This window comes from Azolla caroliniana, unplaced genomic scaffold (genome assembly GCF_043228905.1).
Source record: "Azolla caroliniana isolate FFs.n. ecotype wild unplaced genomic scaffold, voAzoCaro1.0.p SCAF_9, whole genome shotgun sequence".
Lineage (NCBI taxonomy): Eukaryota > Viridiplantae > Streptophyta > Polypodiopsida > Salviniales > Salviniaceae > Azolla > Azolla caroliniana.
Window position 1 is genome coordinate 18032306 of NW_028230444.1, and position 20462 is coordinate 18052767.

A 20462-nucleotide genomic window follows, 5' to 3' on the forward strand; every position below is an offset into this window, starting at 1 on the left:
AAGGTTAGGGGCAATGTATTTTATGTTGCTAACTTTTCTTTTGGCTAATTTGCACTCAACCGAAAATCAATCTGACGGATATAAATAAAACGGGACATGCTCCCTTCCATTCTAGAAGTAATTAAATGAAGTTATCTCTTATGACCAATGATACACTAGAAAGATTGCAATGGCACTCGAGGCCTACCCACCATGGATACCATGTCTATAGAAATCGTTGGCTCCTTACATTTTCTTGAAAGTTGAGACTCTAGAAAGTGAGACCTAGGACACAAACAGAGATCACTCTTTCTTTATCTACTATATATAAATACACTTACATATTGGTATGAGTGAGACTTAAAAAGAAAGGAATCAGAGAGGGAGTTAATCGTAGATCTAAGGCAGCTATGGTGCTTCTGATATTGCTTGTGCTAATAGGAGTAGTTCTCACAAGCGATGGAGCTTCTGCCTGTAAGTTTTGCCCTTAATCTCTCTGTCTCTCTCTATATACATAATACATACATACATACATTCTTCAATGGGTTGTGTTTTCTTCAACAATATTAAGCTCAACACAGCTTCTCTGCACATCATTGAGCTGGATTAAGCCTATCTCAACAAGATTAAGCTTGACTTGAAAAATAGCAGGGTCATATTTCAAATGATTAAATCGAAAGGTAAGAGTCAAATCAATTGATTAGCAACACTTTGGCCTACATTATTGTGCAGGGACAAATCCGGCGGACGAGCTAGCAGATCTGATCAACAACAACCGGACGGGGTCGAAGGTCCCTGCATTGGCCGACAATGCCGGGTTAGCGTGCCTAGCCCTACAGTACGTGCACGAGTTCCGGCAAGAGTGTGACCAAGTGGGCAAGGAGAGGCCCCAAGAGACCCTCCTAGCATCTACTTTCGCTGCCAAGTGCGGGATCACACCGGCCTCCGTACTCACCCCTTTGTCCGGCTCCCTCGTCTTTTGCCAATCCTCGTATGTGAACCCTCCCATCGCGTTTAACTCCCTCATGTCCTCTTCCCAATCACTCTCCGTGATTTCGAACCCGAACCACACCCAATTCGGGGTCGCCATCGGTAGCTATGATGGCGGTAGCCCTTTCTACTGGGCCGCCCTATTCTCCGATGCCCCTAACCCCAACTCTTCCTTTGTGTTTGCGGACACTGGTAAAACTCTGGTTCAACACGAGGGTTGCTTCAGTGGTATTGGCCAACCGTGCAATGAGTCCCCACTGGCCCTACTCCGCTCGTCCTTGTCGCTCGTCTTCATCGCCTCCACTACCTTGGCCTCTTTCCTACTAGCACAATGATTCCTCTTGCATGATGGTGATGGTTGAAAATTGTATGGGCATCTATCTACCCCTACAATGGTTCATCCCAATATTTAAAGGTGTCTATCATGAATGTAAGAAGAGTAAAGAATGAGACACATTGGCCAAAAAATCTCTTTGAAAATGCCATTAATAATTTATATGCAAAAAAAGGTGTTGAGATGCATCCTCTTAAGTTTTAATCCATAAACACTTTATCCCCAAGTGTTGTTGTCTCGATAGAAACATACTCCTTTAACAAGTGTCTTCTTATCGTTACCAAATTCGAAGTACCAACATCAACTAGAAAAGCATTTTATGCCAACATTCTAAGGGGTCATGAATCATGATTACCACAACTACCAACACTAAGAAACTTGCATGGAATTAAAGCACCACAAACAATTGGAATGTGAGATAATGATTAGTAAAATCTTGTTTTCTAAAGAAACAAAAGAAGTTAACAGTTATGCATGATCACATAAGTAGCGTACATCAACAAAAGCATATATATGTCCAACCAACAATTAGGATATTTAAGGAACAACAAAAAGTTTACAACCATGGATCACAACACCACATCAATAGAAGCAAATGTTTTTATCCAACCATTATGCACATGAGTTTGATAAGTTGTAGCTTAATGCTAGTCGAGGATAAAGTCAAATCACATCGAATTCATGTGATTAACTTAAAAAATGCATAAAGAAGAATTTCATGTAGCATCAAAGCCTTTACCATAGATTATCATTGAACAACCACCATTACATTGCAAAGACCATTACACCCTCATATGTATTTGTATATGTACTTGAACTTTTGAATTTCTACAATGTAGTAGCCACATGATTCTATGAACAACAATTTTATGGGATATTTGAAATTTCTAACATCATGCAAAAGAGATATTGCTTTTGCGTTGTGTGTAAGCACATAATGTTTGTTTTCTCTTGTAATTGTAACACGAGTAGTGATGTGTTGATTGATAAAGCTTTGATGAGTGAAATCTATATCTACATCTATTTTGATGTCTATCTATTATATTACACGAAAGAAAATGATAGAAATGCCCGATTATTTCCCTGACCAAGTATCGAGATTTTGTTAGTTCACCAAAAGGCTAAAGCTCCCCACCCCAGCCTTCGTGGTAAAGCCAAACCTCTCTAGCAATGACAATGATCACGGGGACAATCCATCGGCTCACATTTCTTCTCATGGATGGGTGATAGTTTAAACGGTTTAGGATTTACACTCGATAATTTTCTTAAGTATTTTAAACCTAATTTTGATCTTTTAAGAAAACTTTTTAAGCTTTGCAAAATAAAATTTAAAATATTGAAAATTTTAAATTTTTCAAAATAAAAAATGTGAAAATTTGAATTCTGACATAACTTGAAAACCAAAACCGAACCGTGAAACTACGGTTTAACGGTTTAAAGGTTTGAAAGTCTCTAAAACCGTTTGGTTTGAGCTTGAGTTTTTGGTAACTGGGTCGATTTAAACGGTTTCTAGTTCAGTTCGGATATGTTTAAGTTTCATTTTCTTTTAAACGGTTTGAGTTTGAGAATCTCGAACCGAACCGAACCTTTGCCAATTGCTAGCAGGGAGGGGAGGGGCATTTTTGGAAATACAGAGAAAGCCTGCCCTGCCTCAGGCTAAGGATTTTTGCTCAGGAATTTCCTGACAAATCATAACTCTTGCAGCCTGCCATGGCTTCTCCCTGACCAGACAGAGCCATGGCCACCATGTCGCAGCCGTGCAGGCCAAGCTTCCATTGCCGGGAAGCCTTTTGTAGAACTATTCTCCCATCACTCTCCAACACTCGATGTGTGTCTCCTCATAGGTGCCGCTTCTCACCTGTTCGTGTAATCGCCAAGAATGAAGAGACTCTTGGTGAACGAGTGTGGAAAGAGTATGGAAAAGCGGTAGAGAGAAGAGATCTTAAGAAAGCCTTAAAAATCCTCGAAACTGTGCAAGTGTTGGAGAAGCCGAGAGATAATTTTCGATTTGTGACAGACATACAAGAAGAACAAGAAGGACAAGAAGAACAAGAAGAAGAGGAAGATGTTTTATTCCAAGAGATTGATAATGATGATAATGATGAGATTTTCATCCCTTTACCACCTTTGGACCTTCGAGATCTTCTTGACACTTGCTTGACTGCCACTGATATGCAGCTTGTTGGAAGGACATACAGTTTCTTGCGTCTCAGAGGTTTATTGCCGAACTTTGGAAGATATAGAAACATCAGTAAGTGCTTTTCTTCGTCCATTTAAATTTGTTTGTTTGATGATAGGTGTATTGCCAAGATTTGAAAAATTTTAAAACATCAGAAAAATCAGTGTTTTTCATCTATGCAAGATATTTATAGAGATGCCATTATAAACAGGGCTTTATATTTGAAGCACCATATAAGGTCTCAAGCACGAATATTTGCATTCAATCATCAATATATGGACCCTCAAACGTTTCTACTTTCTTAAATGATTTAAGTGCAAAATAGTATTTTATTTGTGTTTTTTGTGAGCATGTGCGTTTCATTTGGCTTCATGTTTGCAACACCTGATAGTTTCAGGGCCTAAAGTGTAAATTTCCCCTTGAAGCTCAAACTGGGTTTCAAATTGAAGCAGTGTAATATGTAGTTTTGCTTTGAGCTTTCCCACTTCTTGCACACTGTAATTGATGCATCCCAAACAGTTACCATGCTTGGCATTGTATAAATGAAAAAACTTAGTATCAGTGCCTCAAATTTCAGGGCCTACAGTTACCATGCTTGGCAACACCTGATAGTTTCAGGGCCTAAAGTGTAAATTTCCCCTTGAAGCTCAAACTGGGTTTCAAATTGAAGCAGTGTAATATGTAGTTTTGCTTTGAGCTTTCCCACTTCTTGCACACTGTAATTGATGCATCCCAAACAGTTACCATGCTTGGCATTGTATAAATGAAAAAACTTAGTATCAGTGCCTCAAATTTTCATCATTTGGAAAATCAAGCTTACTAAAGTCATTCTCTTTGTTAATTTCCAGCTACTGAAAGCTTAAGAGATATCTCACCAACTGCATTCTTGGAAGCTTCTGGACTTGAAGGTTTGGATTGAAATTGATCTAAATACAATCAAATACTTTTTTCCACTTAAATTAGACTAAATAGTCCATTTAGTTGGTTGCATTCACAGCATCAAAACTCTCTCCAAAGAAATGGGGTCTAGATGGTAACTCAGCTCTAGTGTTGGGAGGCTCGCTTGTACTTTTCAACTTCTTGGTCAACAATGGAATAGATGTTCGGCCATTTTTGACCTCAATATTGACATTTGGAGTTCTGGATGCTGTCTTTCTGGGAGGTACTGGTCTTGCGTCCATCTTGATTTCTTGGCCTCCTTACAAGAGACGAGTGTTTGTTCATGAAGCTGGACATGTCCTTGTAGGTAATTTATTGTTGAGCTTTGTTGTTGAATGTATTACCGGTCTGATAATATTAGGTATATATGTGCTTATAATCATTACTCTTCTCTTTGGCAGCATATCTTCTTGGTTGTCCTATTCGTGGTGTTATTTTGGATCCTGTACAAGCCATGAGGTTGGGCATTCAAGGACAAGTAAGATTTTATGACCATGCCCAGTCCTAAAGAGATTTTCTGGTTTCTTTCACATAAGAATATATTAAATTGGAATTTGTGGTGTACTTTAGGACACATCAACCATTTACCACCCCAATGTGAGGTGATAAACATATAGAACTCCATAAAAACAAATCATGCCACGACAAATAACTCAGTCTTTATATTTTTATCTGCACAAGGGTTGATACAGATGCCAAACATCATTGCCAGCATGTTTTGACTTATGGCTTGTGCTGGATACGAACAACCTTTTTGCTGAAATCATTGAAAGGAGTCATCAATATTAGTGCTACTGATCCGAAAAGCAACAAATTTCTTGTTGAGGCAAAAGAACATGATAACTCCATAGTCTTTGACTAGCATTATTGTGTTGGCTATATAGTCAACGTCTATAAGCATTGATCATGTGTAAAAAATTTCAAAACATGGAAAAGAGTATGTTACATGCATGGGATATACTCACTTCAGCTTTCCCTGAATCTATTTGTGTCTTCTCTGTTATGTTGTTTTTCTACCATCTCTTTGAAGGTATTAGAATTTCTCAGAGATCTCTCAATATTCTTTTTATAACATCTTGAGGTTTGATGGAAACTTTGTTTGTGAGATCTTTCACAATCCTAACGACATTGATAATGTAGTTTTGGATCATACATCTTTCTGCCCAAGGCTATATGAAGATGTTTCCAAACTTACGCTTTGCCAATCCATATTGCTGACCTAATCGTCTGGTTATTTGGAAGATATTTCAGAAGTGAAAGTCATGATCATTTATTCATCTAACTCAAAATAACTTTCAAATTCTCTTTATTCATGATGACCCTATAAAATGACATTGCCTTCGGATAGCATTTGCATATCTAGAAAGATTTTTTAAGGATAACGATATATAAAACCTTACATCATTACTCCTCGCAAAAGGGATCAATGAAATTCAGTCTTTATCTCCTTACTTCACCATTTTTTGGTTTGTACTTGTTCTTTCTCTCATGTTCCTCTCTTGTTGTTTCCTGATGCTCATCCATGATTTTTCCATTCTCTTCCGAGGGTATAGGATTTTTGTTTCTCCCTAGAAGCAGAACTGAGCATACCCAAGTAACTAGAAGTATAAATGAAGGATGGCTGACTACATAAAACTTTACTAAAACTATTGGAAGTTCATTTGAACATTTTAAAATTTTCGATTGAAATATGTTCAGTACAGAAAACATTTCAGGATATTGGTGGATTCTAAGTGTTGTTGTCTCCAGGCTGGAACGCAGTTCTGGGATCAAACACTTGAAGGTGAGCTACGACAAGGTCGTCTGACAAATGCATCATTTGACAGGTGCATAGTTGTTGCATTGTTAATAAACTCAATAAGTAGATTTGCCAATGCCTCATTTTCATGTGGTGTCTTCAGGTACAGTATGATCCTTTTTGCTGGAATTGCTGCTGAAGCTATTGTCTATGGCGAGGCTGAAGGTGGTGAAAGTGACGAGAATCTTTTCAAAGCTATTGTGTCAGTTATTAGACCACCATGGACTCCTGCACAGGTAGGTTATTCTCTTGTTTTTATTTTGCTGCCTTATTTTATGATTTTATTAACACCTACAGTTCCTTAAGGCTTCTTTTTTTGAAATACAGATATCTAATCAAGCAAGGTGGGCAGTGCTGGAGTCCTTCAAGCTTCTCAAAGAAAATCGACAAGCCTTGGATGTTGTTGTTAGATCGTTATATGAAGGGGGGATGTTGGGTGCTGTAATTCGAGATTTGGAAGAATCTCTATCTAAGGCTGCCTCAATGTAAAGATCTCTTATTTATCTTGCCTGTAAATTAAAGTTATATAAGCTGTGAATATGTTTCAGGAGCACAGTTATAACTAGTGTCTATACTCACTCTTAACTACATTCATTCTTAAATTTCTACAAGCCCTGAATTGGTTGGGCAGGGAATGCCTCTTGACCTAATGGCTGCCATTCATGACTTTGTGCGTTGCCAGAACTAGAAACAATTCCCAATGAGGATTGGTCATATGAAAGCCAGTTATTGTACTTGGTATGTATCTCTAAATCGTCTCACTAATGGCCTTCTATAAGCTTTTTGAAGTTCCTCAGTTCTTCTTGGAATGGAGGAAATCAAGAATTTTGGAGTGATTGGAGTTGGTGGGATAGGTACCATTGGTTGAAGTTGAATTCCCTGCACTCAATAACTTGGCTTGCATGATTTGTTGTGTTGATATTGCCCTTCTAGGAACTGGAGAAACTCAATGCATTCATGATATGATTTAGGCTACTTCTAACGTTGCACAATGTGTTTCTTCGATTGAACTTGCATTGATTCATGAAGGTGATGGATTTGAAAGATGGAAAGGGTTTGGGAATTCTTCTCGAGAACAAGAATAACCTGGAAGTGCTTATAGAGAGTGGGGTTACTGTGGGGCAGGTATGCAATCACTTCGACGAGAGAATGCACTACTTTGGGGTGTCTGAAAATCAGACTCGGGTCTACTTGAAGAAAAAACATCTTGAACGGTATAATTAAGTGTCCCAAAGGATCCAAACAAGTCATAAGAGTAGAATTGTTGGTCCTAAAGGAACTTATGAAGGATATGAAAAATCTCCAAATTGTGTTTGTGTCCCAAATGGCAAAGTTCATTTTACGTCTAAAAGTCTGAACTTGCTTTGATTCATGAAGGTGATGGATTTGAAAGATGGAAAGGGTTTGGGAATTCTTCTCGAGGACGAGAATAACCCAGAAGTGCTTATAGAGAGTGGGGTTACTGTGGGGCAGGTATGCAATCACTTCGACAAGAGAATGCACTACTTTGGGGTGTCTGAAAATCAGACTTGGGTCTACTTGAAGAAAAAACATCTCGAACAGTAGAATTAAGTGTCCCAAAGGATCCAAACAAGTCATAAGAGGAGAATTGTTGGTCCTAGAGGAACTTATCAAGGATAGGAAAAATCTCCAAATTGTGTTTGTGTCCCAAATGGCAAAGTTCATTTTACGTCTAAAAGTCTGAACTTGCTTTGATTCATGAGGGTGATGGATTTGAAAGATGGAAAGGGTTTGGGAATTCTTCTCGAGGACAAGAATAACCCAGAAGTGCTTATAGAGAGTGGGGTTACTGTGGGGCAGGTATGCAATCATTTCGACAAGAGAATGCACTAGTTTGGGGTGTCTGAAAATCAGACTCGGGTCTACATGTAGAATTGAGTGTCCCAAAGGATCCAAACAAGTCATAAGAGGAGAATTGTTGGTCCTAGAGGAACTTACAAGGATATGAAAAATGTCCAAATTGTGTTTGTGAGTCTAAATACCAATTAGGCAAGACAATTGGTGGCCTAGACTTTTAGACGTAAAATGAACTTTGCCATTTGGGACACACGAGGTTCTGTCAGGTTGAGACATTGGGAGATGTGGGTCGTGAACTAGGTTTCAAGGAAAGCAATGATATGGACTTCAACGTCATCTTCATTGTAGTACTTCAAATAGGGGAGATGACATGATATCGTCTGTGGGGATAATTTGTTTAAGTGTAGACAATGCCATTGTTTAGTGTGCACCTTGAAAAATGGGTGTAGTTACCAAAGTTTGACTTAACAGCGTTGTTTGGCTGCTTGTTGACCAACCAATTACTAGTTGGGCGAGGAGATAAATTATGCCCAAAGTAAGATTAAGCAACAAGGAAGAGTAATTATTGGAGACACATGAGGCTTCACAATAGATAGGTAGATTTTATTATTGTCTTCAAAGGTCAAACATGACCAATGAGACAAAAAATGTAACAATTGTATGTGCTTTTGCTGGTGTTTGGAGAAATTGTTGAGTAACTTCTCTTACTGTTTTGTTTCTTTGAATAAGTATTTTGTAATCGTGCAAATGCTTTTGTTAATTTTCCTTTTCCTTGACTAAATTCAAACTCATACAACATTCCTTAAAAACCCAATTTAGAGAGAGATTAATTTAAAGGGGAAGAGAATATATTTTAATTATTCTCTCTTTACGGCTAGAAAATCATAAAATAATCAATCATGATGAGGGAATGAGTAGAATATCGTATATTGTAGAATGTATTCTATGTAGAGAATGTATTCTATATACTTATCACAAGAGTAGTTTCGCAAGTATTTTCTAGTGAATGTGGTCATATACAAGGTATGATTCAACTTGACATTGCAACAAGCATTAGGGAAAATATAAATAATATGCCTTTACAAACGATTTGACAAGATTGGAGACTATTAACTACATGGGAGATTAGGAAGGATGAATACATTATGGTTCATGTGGTAATGTTAGTACATAATTTGGAACCTTTACCATGTACACAATCTTTCCCGAAGTGATAGTTTTGAACCACTAGGAATCCTCTTCAATAAACAACTAGCTTGAAAAATAGATTAAGCCAATGATTCCATTTATTCATCATTTATATCGCTCTAAGTTAAGCCGATAAACTAGAGACTCTTTCCCTACAAGTAATCACCATGAACTTGTTCAAAAAGTATAGTGTGGATCCCAAAGATATAATGTTCCTCATGAGCTTATCTTAAAACATATGTAGTTGTAGTCAGATTTAAGAAAGGAATGGATCTCCTATAGTAACCTTCAAAGCATTCTTGGACTATAGGAGATGTGTCGACATTTTCTTATTATTGATGTGAGGGATGATATTATTACCAACCATTGTAGGCAGACATTAATAACCATTACTTGTATTCTTTAATTTGTCATTACCACAAATTGCTAACGTTGTTCTAGTTGTGGATTCCCTTCATTAGCATTCATTACTCATGTACGAAAATGGGGTTGGTTTTTGTGCTTTTATGGGATTCATAACACAAACATCAAGGGATGGACATTAGTGATAACTCACAATTTTTCCGTAGTGAAGGTGATTTCCAATTGTTGGCAAAAGTGGTGATGTGTGTAAGATTGATTTGTGTCAATTGGGAAACCCTAGTAGTGTCACTTAGTGCCTCTTATCAAGAAGAGAATTTGTCTTTACAAGTAGTAAAGACAAGCCTTTTGAACGAAGAGGCGAGAAGAAAAGAAATGAGTGCCTCATCTCAATCGGAAGTGAATGTGGCACGAAACCTTGGTAGAGGAAGAAGTAAACATAAGAGTCCTCAGAAGAGAGACAAGTCCCAAACTAGGTCAAAGTCTAGAGGAAGACTCATGTGTTTCTATTATGGGAAATTGGGTCATTCCAAAAGAACAGTCGACACTTTAAGAGAGACAAAGGTAATGCTGATGGTGCTGAGCCTAAGAAATTTTTTGATAAGAAAAACACCTTAGCCATTTCAGCCAGTGAGGAAGAACTGCTATTCATTTTTGAACTAGTGTGAATCTTACAAACGGTGAGTGCTCTTGGGTAGTTGATTCTGGTGCATCGTGTCACCTAACTCCCAAAAGAGAATGCTTCTTATCTTACACAGTCGGTGACTATGACTATGTAAAGATGGGAAACGATGGTGCATGCAAAATTGTTGGTATAGGAAATGTGTGTTTGTTAACATCTATTGGCTGTAGGTTAATATTAAAGGATGTATGCCATGTGTTGGATGTTAGATTGAATCTGATATTGGTTGGATGATGAAGTCTATAGTGGTAGCTTTCATAAGGGTGCATGGAAGTTCTGCAAGGGAAGCTTGATTGTGGGTCGGGCACAAAAGTAGAACACATTGTATGTAATGTATGCAAGGCTGTGCCGAGGTGAAGTGCATGCAATGGCCGACATAGTTGGTGACTTGTGGCATAAAAGGCTTGGCCACATTAGTGAGAGGGGAATGCATATCCTTGCCGAAAAGGATCCCCTCCCAGAAGTGAAAGGAATGCATTTGGAAAAATGTGTGGACTGCTTGGTTGGAAAGCAAAACAGGGTTGCCTTTCACTCTAGGCATCCGATGAGAAGAGAAAGTGCCCTAGAATTGGGCCACAAAGATGTATGCTATGTGGATGCTCAATCACATCGTGGAGGACAATACTTTGTGACATTCATTGATGACTACAACAGAAAGTTATGGGCTTTCGTGCTGAAGACTAAAGACCAAGTGTTGTCGGTCTTTAAAGAGTTCCATGCTAGGGCTGAAAGAGAATCCAGACAGAAGTTGAAGGTTGTTTGGACAGACAACAGTGGTGAGTACAGAGGCCAGTTTGAGGTGTATTGTAAGACTCAAGGTATCAAACTTGAGTATACAATGCCGAAGTCACCTGAGTTGAATGGTTTGGCAAAGAGGATGAACCAGACCATAATGGAAAGGGTAAGAAATATGTTGTCACATGCAAATTGACGAAATCGTATTAGGATGAGCCAATATTGATGGTTTTTTATCTTATAAATAGGTCTCCCTTAGTGCCTCCAAATGGTGATGTCTCACAGAGGGCGTGGATAGGAAGAAACGTCTCTTACCAGCACTTGAGGATGTTTGGATTCTTGACATATATGCATGTTGCAAAATATAGTTGGTGTGTACAGGAAGAAACATCTCTTACCAACACTTGAGGATGTTCAGATGCCTGGCATATATACATAAATTCTTGGGGTACTCAGAAGATGAGTTTAGCTATAAGTTGTGGGATCTTCTTGACAAGAAAGTGGTGAGGAGCTGTGACATTGTATTCATGGAAGACAAGACGATTGAAGACTAGAGACAATAGAAAACAATGTCATCTTCCTACTACTATGGATTCGGCACTAGCCGACCCCACTCCTACACAACTGGCTGATGCGATTGAATCTGAGCTGACTGGAAATGAATCTAAGGTGGATGATGAGTCGACAGAAGCAACCGAATCTGAGCCTGCTACTGAAGGAAGAAGATACCCACTCAAGCAAAGGAAAGCATCCTCTCGGTATTTAGCTAGTCAACATGTCCTTCTGACTGATGAAGATGAGCCGGAATGCTATGAACAAGGAGAAGTGGTATAGTGCCATGCAAGATGAGATGGATTCCTTTCATGAGAACTACACCCATGATCTTATGGAGCTACCTGAGGGAAAGAGAGCTCTTAGAAACAAGTGCGGTTTCAAGCTGAAAAACAGGAGAAGATGGAAGTCCACCTAGATATAAGGCCCACATTGAGGGTGAAGGGGTTTCAACATAAAAAGGGCGTTGACTTTGATGCAATAACATCCATCCGAACTATATTGGGTATTGCTGCCAGTATGAATCTGGAGATAGAACAACTAGATGTAAAAATAACATTTTTTCATGGTGATCTAGAAGAATAAATTTATATGTAGCAACTTGAGGGTTTTGTGATGAAAGTAAAAGAGAATCTGGTATATAGACTGAGGAAGAGCTTGTATGGTTTGAAGCAAGCTCCTCGATAATGGTATAAGAAGTTTGAATCCTTCATGTTGGAATATGGATGAGGTATGATGAAGGTGATTTCTTGATTCTCTTACTTTATGTAGTTGACATGTTGGTTGTTGGACAGGATACTAAGAAGATTGCGAGCTTGAAGAAAGATCTAAGAAAATCCTTTTCTATGAAGGATTTAGGTTGAGCAAGACAAATTTTGAGAATGCACATAGTCTGGGACAGGACTAAAATTATATTGTGGTTGTCACAAGAGAAATATGTGACAAAAGTATTGCAAAGATTTAATATGTATAATACAAAACCTTTTGGATCTGCACTGTCGGTAAACTATAAGCTAAATTCTAATCAATGTCCGAAAAGTGAGAAGGATAAGGATGAGATGGGAAGGGTGTCATATGCCTCAACTGTTAGGAGCCTAATGTACGCCATGGTTTGTCCTAGTCAGCCGTTACATGAGTAATCCTGGAAAGGAGCATTGGGCTGTCATGAAATGGATACTCAGATACCTGAAAGGCACTTCGAGTGTATGCCTTAGGTATGGCTTCAGGAAACCTATGATCAAAGGTTTCACAGATTCTGATATCTCAGGTGATGTAAATTCCAGCTAATCCACATATGTGATGACTTATGCAAGGGGAGCCGTGTGATGGCAATCAAGATTGCAAAAGATTGCAGCTTTTAGAGTTAGGAGACTCTACAAAGACTCTAGTGCTTCTACCTGTGTTGTCATGAAGCGTGCATTTGTGTGGTCCCTCACTTCTCCAAGAATCAGGTTCTACTGTTTTGGTTTTCTTTACTTTGTTCTCTGTTGTTCTGTCCACTGAGTTTGACATAGGCTGTCGTCCAAAGGTTGTGGCCTTTTGAGAGTCTTTTGGTATTCTCCTAGTGATCTAGGGAATCTGTAACAGATTGCACACTCAGATCATAGTGAAGTTTTGGTGCCCAGAGGGCTCTTGTGATTTTTCCCTGGTTTAGGGTTTTCCATGTAAATCTTGTGTCTTTGTCTTTAAGTCATTTGCTTGTTGTTTTGGATCTTAATCCCATCACAACCAAGGAAGATTAAGAAAAGACATTGGGTTCTTATGTATGCTCGATAAGTAACACAATTTCATGCAAAACTCACAAGATGATGGTTTGCATGTATATAGTGACATTTAAGCAAATGATAATGCTACCCAACACCTTGTTGAGCTAGATGGATCAAATTGGTGGTACTAATAATGGGGAAAAGAGTGAAAATCTTCAAGAAGAGGGAACGTGAGGGTCTAGAACTTGATAGCCTATTTAAGGACACGGATAGTGATGGGCAAGAATCATAAGTTGATGAGAGGGAGGTCTCATTATTCTTAACCTTACTGTTCTTAACACATATAAGAGGACGTCTAGGTTTGGTGGAGGTGTATGTTGTGACCTGGTGGATCCAAAGGTAGAAGGTTGAAGGTGAAAAAAACATGGAAGATGGGGAGGATGTCTAGGGTTTTATCCCTTGTCTTGGGGGTTCCTTTTTTGGAGGTTTTGTTCTATGAAGAGATGAGAATATAAGGTAAAATATTTAGAGCTTGGGGGCAATGTGAGGGTTTTCTTCTCCTTTCTTCGTAGTTATTCTACCCCATGCAAAAGGGTATTTTGAAGAATACTGAAATTGAATGTGAGCCTTTGAGCCACTGTTATCAAGAAATCAACAATTGTGTTAATTTATTTTACATTCACCCAGAAACCTGCAAGAGCAAGATTGTGTCATCGGACATTCAGATGAAACCTGCAACTAAAACATGTGATGGAATCATGTGAGCCCAACTTTTGAATAGAACCACAAGAGGAGCCAAAGAAAGGAGACCCACGAGATGAGTCCAAAACTCACCAAAGAGTATCCCACAAAGAAATCTCATGAGGGGAGCTGATCTAGAGGTTGAACATGAAGCACAATGTGAGCTCGAAAGTGTGAGGCCATCAACTATATGAAGACAATGTGTGACATGAGCCCATGAAGTCGGCACACAAAACAAAATTATGAAGGTGGCACATGAGACAACCCATGAGGAGGTCCCACTAGAGGAGCCCTTGAGCCCAAAACACAAAAGGTCACGCCCATGGGCCCAACGATCGAAGGGTGAAGCCACGAGGGGGCCACAAGAAACCAATACCCAATGGCAACATATGAGGGGTTCCCCTCGCTTGCAAGCCAATCACAAGCAAGAACTAGGCATGTGAAGGCAATGGAAAAATTGAGTTCAAAAAGGTAACAAACATGTTGAACCCACAAAGGCAACACATGACCCGAACCTACAAGAAGGGCACACAAGTGGAATACACCATATTTAACATGTAGGTGGTAGAGTGTGAAGAGAAAAGATATACCTTGTTGACTCATTGATCATGAAAAGGGTGATCGTTTGAAATCTTCCTATAACCAACAATGCATCTTCCTTGATTCAAGTGGTGACCCCCCTTAAGTAGCAAACACACATGCAATACTCAAGACAATGGGCTATTAAAGGGAGCAGGAAAACAATAGTCTAGGGTGTATTAAGTCCCCAAATTCTTGGAATAAACATTATCATTCAGATTTTATTTTATTTTTCAAAAAAGATTCATTTACATTAACTAGCTTAAATGCGAAGAATACCCAAGGGGAAGAAGCATGGAAAAACAATTAAGAAATCATAAAATGCTTTATAAACATGAAAATATAGTTGCCAGGCACCATGGTACAAATTTCGTTCGATGACATGCTTGGGGAAATGGAGAGTGTCATTGAATTGACCCTTCTTGGGGTTAGGGAAATTCTAGTTAGTTTTGTTTATGTGTACATTGTCATTGGAGAATTGGGTTGCAGATAGATAGATGTAGCAACGCCCTCCCTTTAGATCGCCCGAAGTGTAGAGATGGCCGGCATGATTAGAGTGTGAAAGGAAGAGTAGTACTCGTGGAGCCTGCTCTTGCCCATGATTTCTAGAATGTCCTCCCTATGCCCTTGCCTCCAAGCTTTCTAGAATATTCTCTGCATTCCCCTACTCCTGCTCCAGCCATTGGAATTGCATGCATTCTCCAGAAACATCCAGAGCCCAAGATGGCCTCCATCTCCACTCAGTTTGTACTTAATAAATCAAGTATTTGTACATGTGCACTTTTGTGAAGTCACATTGTGCATACTATTAATTGAGCACTAATTGATGACACCACTTCCACTTAATGCAAGTGTGCCATGATCTTCTTGTTCATGATGCCTCATGCCACTTTTGTGAAATGTCAGCGTTCTTACATTCTACTTTTGCCATATTGTTGTTTGTGGCATGTACCAAAATGTGAACTAGTGAGGGAATCCTTCTAGAGGAAATATTGTGAGCTCATCCTAGAAGTATTCTTTGTAGCCATCAAATCGAAGGTAATCTAAGATATAGTATTTCCAATCGATCCCGTTCTCAATGAGACTTTGGAATTTATGGAAGTGTGAGAACACTTCACCTTCTTGACACACTACATAGATCCATGTACCGTGAGAATGGTCCTTGATGACGGTAACATAGTATACCCACATTTGCCAAATTGATATGTTTCATGTTTACCATTTGTTTAAATCTTTTTGGAAGGTTGAGAGTCCAAAGACCTCTCTTTTTTGTATTGGATTGCAACTTTTGAAGTTTATTGTGGCCAATTTGTGGTGTAATATGTTGATGTGTCTAATACATGTTTCGAGGAAACCTTGGCTTGAGGGAATCCTGGTCCAAGGAAACCTTGGCTCCAACAAGGCCTTCAAGGATAGGAAGATATTCCCTTGCTTGATACATACAACAAAATCTTAATTTGAGTGAGACAAAACCCACTAATGTGTTTACAAAGACATTCCCTTTCCAAAATAGGGTTTACAACTAATGATTACAAATGGCAAACACAAAAATTATTGTAAAGAAATAGTATCCTCACCTTTTACACTTTAACATATACATACATCACATAAATACACATATTTATACTCATACAAACACATTCACATTGACACATAGTTACATAAATACAGATAAACGTTTTCACAAATACATATCACATTAATACATTCTCAAATCTAGACATACACATTTCTAGACCAACGGTATGCCATATACAATTGCACAAGACCACAAGTAAATGATAAAAGTTTGTATATGTTAACATACACTTCACACTACACCCACCTACTCACATACAACTACTTTATTGGCACAAAGGTAGTAAAGCAAGGAGTTCGTGTGGACTTGCATTGACATTATGAAAGAGTTGTCATCAACATACAACTAGCATTCTTGAGAAGGGAGAAAATTTAAGTGTTTCAACATGTAACAAGGTAAATTTCATTCATTCATAACTCTCTATCACCATCTTTCCTGGTTCAAGTTCCAATTGGTCCACCTCAAATTTCACATGCACGCGTCTAACTTTGTGACATTGGTACCTCCTAAATTCAATGCGCATTGGAGTCAGTCCATCAGTCAGTGTTTGTAGTTTTGATTTGACAAGCATGATTCTAGGTATAAGAAATGACAAGGAAGTTTCTATGGGGTAGTGTTGAGGATGTAATTGGGTTACTAACTTGTTTTATTTAAGGAATACTCGAAATCGTGAGCACGATCTCTCAAATTTCCCAACCATAGTGACTTCGGCATTGGGCGTGAGGGTTGGAGCTAAGGTAGATGCTCTTGGAGATGAGTACCTTGCTCTCACAATCTTTGATTTTTTTGTTGTATTTGAACGACTGTAGATAACACTCGGTCCAAAGAGATGTTCAAAAGGGTTTTGACAGCCATGGGAGAAGAGGTCATAGTTAGATGTTGGAATCGGAGGCCTTGGCAAAATTATCATCTTTTGGGATGGGAGGAAAAGCCTTCCCTACTACCCCGGTTTAATCATATGATACACTTGGGGTTGGTTAATGCATAGGATTCCATGTTGGGAACCCAAAGCAAAATAATGGATTTTTGGACAACTAGGTTTCATATTCCTTGAAATTACTATTCTCTATGGTCTCGGTTGCAAGAAGCGATAAATTTGATATTTGACTAAGGTTATGCCTGGAGTAAATTGGAGCTTGTAGACCACAAAATGTTGCCAAAATAAAAACAAATTATGTATATCATAAACTAATAAATAGGTATGTTATGATGTATCTAGAGATGAAAAATGTCATGGGAATCCTCATTGATTTTTTTATGAGCCCATAAGATATCGTATTCCATCTATCATAATTCAACTTTCATAATTATTACATAACTATTTACGTGAGAAACACACACACACACACAAGACATTGTTTGTATTATCATCTTGTTTTAATAACTAACATACATTTACACAAAAGAAAAGAAAAGAGACGACATTGTGTCTCGGTCCTCAAAGTAGCGCGCAAGTTTACACCTGGACTATTTGAAGTCATACATAAATGGGTTGTATTAAGTATAGCCACAAGAGAACAAAAGTATATAGCCTTACCTAAAAGTGAATTTAGATTCAAATTGGGCAATTCATTCATGTAGGCCCATTTGTGTTTTAATGCATTTAATGTATTTGTAGTAGGTCCCCTAGTATTCCACTTTTTGCTTAAAAAGTGTGGTACCACTTGGGCTAAAGTATTTCTAATGAAAAAGAACAACCCTTGAAATTAATGGCCACCATTCCGTTTTACATTTGTCCGCACACAAAAAGAGATGGCTACATGGCAACAAATAAATGGAGAAATTGTGAGAATAAGCATTGCCCTTCCACCCGACACAGACCGGGAAGAATGTACCAAGTTCTTACCACCAAATCATGGGAACATTTCCCCAATAATAAAGGGGTTGAATTGATTCAAACTCACTTTTACTTGGTGTGTGAAAGTTAGCTCGTTAGCATTGGTGTTTTACCTTAGTTATTCATGCACAAATATTCAAAGAGGAAGAAAACAACATTGCCTTCCCATGTGAGTCAAATCAAGAGGTTGAAATCTAAATGTACAAAGTTCTAGCCAACTTGTCAAAACATTTCGTTGGTGGCACAATCACCTTTATTTAAACTTACTTCTAGTCGGTGTGAAAGTTAACCTACTAGCATTGGTTTTTTACCCAATAATGGCACCAAGTGTGGATATATCCTTATTCCCCCATGTGTGTGAAGTTCCAAGAGGGTGTTTACAGTCCTATATCATCCTTTTTCTCTCATATGTGAAGTTCCAAGTGGGCATTTGTCCTACATGAATCCAACTTAATGAATAGTTGCCTTTTCTTGCCTTCAAGAATCATTTGTAATGAATAATTAAAACGTTCTTGTTTTTGCTGGTCATTACAACATTCAACTACCTCTTTGTTTCAAATCAATTTTCAATCAAACAAGAGAATAACTTTAGAAAACAATAGTCATTCAAAAGCATGTTAACCATTAATTTAGACGGTAATGGATATTGTATACTTTGAATCAGAATGATTAATTATCATGTGTAGAGTTAGTGATGACACCGTGCAAATGTTAATAAGAAACAAGCCTAGTATGTGTACATGTTCTTATTCCTCATGCTATAACCAAATCACATTACATATACGTACACCCAATGCCCTTTCAACAAAACCTACCTTCAATGGTTGCAAGATTGTACATTTGAACACAAAAGAACTAGATCTTGTTTTGAACACAAAAGAACCGATGCAATGTCCGCAAACAAAATCGAAAGATAGTCTCTATGTGAAATTATAACTAGAATAACATCCTTATTGATCGATTGCATAACTTATAATCTTAGAAGGAAAATCACTTGCACTCCTGCTCACCCACCAATAGTAACAACCACAAAAAATGGAATAGCCACACATTGCATTGGTGACTATATAACATTTAAGAGGGAACTTCTGTTAGAGGTTTGCATAAAAGAAGACTACAAAAACAAAAGATCTTACTAACAAAACAATCAACACAATGCACTGCCTCTTCCCTAGTGTGGAGTAGAGGTTTCACGATGAAGTTTTATTGAAAGACCTTACGGAGTCCGAATTAGATGGGCTTGACGTGGAATTTCATGAGACCTTGGTTGCAATGAAGGCCATCGGCGATGGCACAAGCAAAGTAGTAGGTCTTCTTGCGCTTGGTGAGCGTGAATTTGAAGCCTTCTTTGCCTTGGGATGTGCCGGCCAACAAAAGAGCTTTCTCACCGAAATGACACGATTGGAATTGCTTCATATTGTGGAGAACATACACATTGTGGTTGACGGGGATCCCGTTGAAGACCGACGATTCGTAGTAGAACACTATGAAAAAAGAAAAACACAAGAACATTATAGCCTCTCCTATCGAGAAGAGAGGTGGGTGCTAGCGAGATGAATGAGGCCATTGGACACTTACCTAGAGTGTCACCCACGAAGAACGGTCCGGCTTTCTCAGCCCAAGCACTATAATTGAGTCCGAAACGCCAATGCTGATCCCCGCCGACCACGATCTCTCGGCCATGGACATGTCCTTGCACCATAACACTACAAGAAGCAAGCACAGCCAGAAGAAGAAGAAGAAGAAGACTCGGAAGATGAGGATGAAGATGAAGTGGACGAGTAAGAGGAAGGGGAAGATGCTTCATTGAGTTTGCCATAGCTAGCTCAACTACTAATCTCTTGTTTCACAGCCCTGCTATGGGTTGTATGCTACATATATGTATATATATATATATATGTAGATATTTTCTGTCTGTCTGTCTCTCTAGAGCCCTAAGTCTCTGCAAGAAAACAATTGGGTGGGGCTCTCTGTGTCTACATTTAATTCGCCCACAACGTACATAAGAGAATTGACTCGGAGAAGGACATGGCTGAGAATTTACATAAACCCAAAGCCCTTTTGTTTCTCGGAAAGGAGTCCTTTATTATAAGGGTATGTTTTAGGAATTTAAATAAACCTTAGAGCCTTTTGTTCTCAAAGAAGTGATCACATTCCTATGCACTTTAGGCTTGGACCAAGCCGCACTTCTACTTACCCTTTCTCGTGACCTTTTTGTTGTCGATGATGATCTGCCACTCTCGTCTCCTAACCAATGCTTCTACACTTATTCCCCCGCTACTCTCCCGAATCATGCTTTATTTGAAGCACCTGAGTTAGAAGCTCTTTATGAGGTCGTGAATGAGATTTGACATAGTTTATCTCTAATGTCATAACCTTTTTCCGCCCCATGTTGATTTGAAACCGGCCACAACCGGTTTATACTCTAGCGTATGCTGGTGCAAAGATTTGGACAAACGGACAAAC

General features: G+C 38.7%; 3 protein-coding genes across 3 annotated transcripts; 2 read left to right on the top strand and 1 right to left on the bottom strand.

Annotated features, from left to right (window-relative positions):
• The first annotated feature begins 255 nt into the window (after window positions 1-255).
• On the top strand, window positions 256-1529 carry LOC147860369 (ferredoxin-like protein). The gene is made up of 2 exons (XM_087324673.1): window positions 256-453; window positions 712-1529. Exons 1-2 carry the CDS (start codon window positions 390-392, stop codon window positions 1302-1304), a joined length of 657 nt encoding a protein of 218 aa, XP_087180799.1. The 5' UTR covers window positions 256-389; the 3' UTR covers window positions 1305-1529.
• A 1454-nt stretch (window positions 1530-2983) lies between these two features.
• Window positions 2984-6953, top strand: LOC147860370 (ATP-dependent zinc metalloprotease). The gene is made up of 7 exons (XM_087324881.1): window positions 2984-3554; window positions 4331-4390; window positions 4480-4728; window positions 4823-4899; window positions 6171-6247; window positions 6323-6455; window positions 6547-6953. The coding sequence occupies exons 1-7, from the start codon at window positions 3041-3043 to the stop codon at window positions 6706-6708; spliced, it is 1272 nt and encodes a 423-aa protein (XP_087181007.1). The 5' UTR covers window positions 2984-3040; the 3' UTR covers window positions 6709-6953.
• Window positions 6954-19226: 12273 nt separating this feature from the next.
• Window positions 19227-19881, bottom strand: LOC147860371 (blue copper protein 1a-like). Its single transcript, XM_087324684.1, has 2 exons — window positions 19575-19881; window positions 19227-19480 (listed from the first exon to the last, which is right to left on the bottom strand). Exons 1-2 carry the CDS (start codon window positions 19813-19815, stop codon window positions 19227-19229), a joined length of 495 nt encoding a protein of 164 aa, XP_087180810.1. The 5' UTR covers window positions 19816-19881.
• Between the last annotated feature and the right edge of the window lie 581 nt (window positions 19882-20462).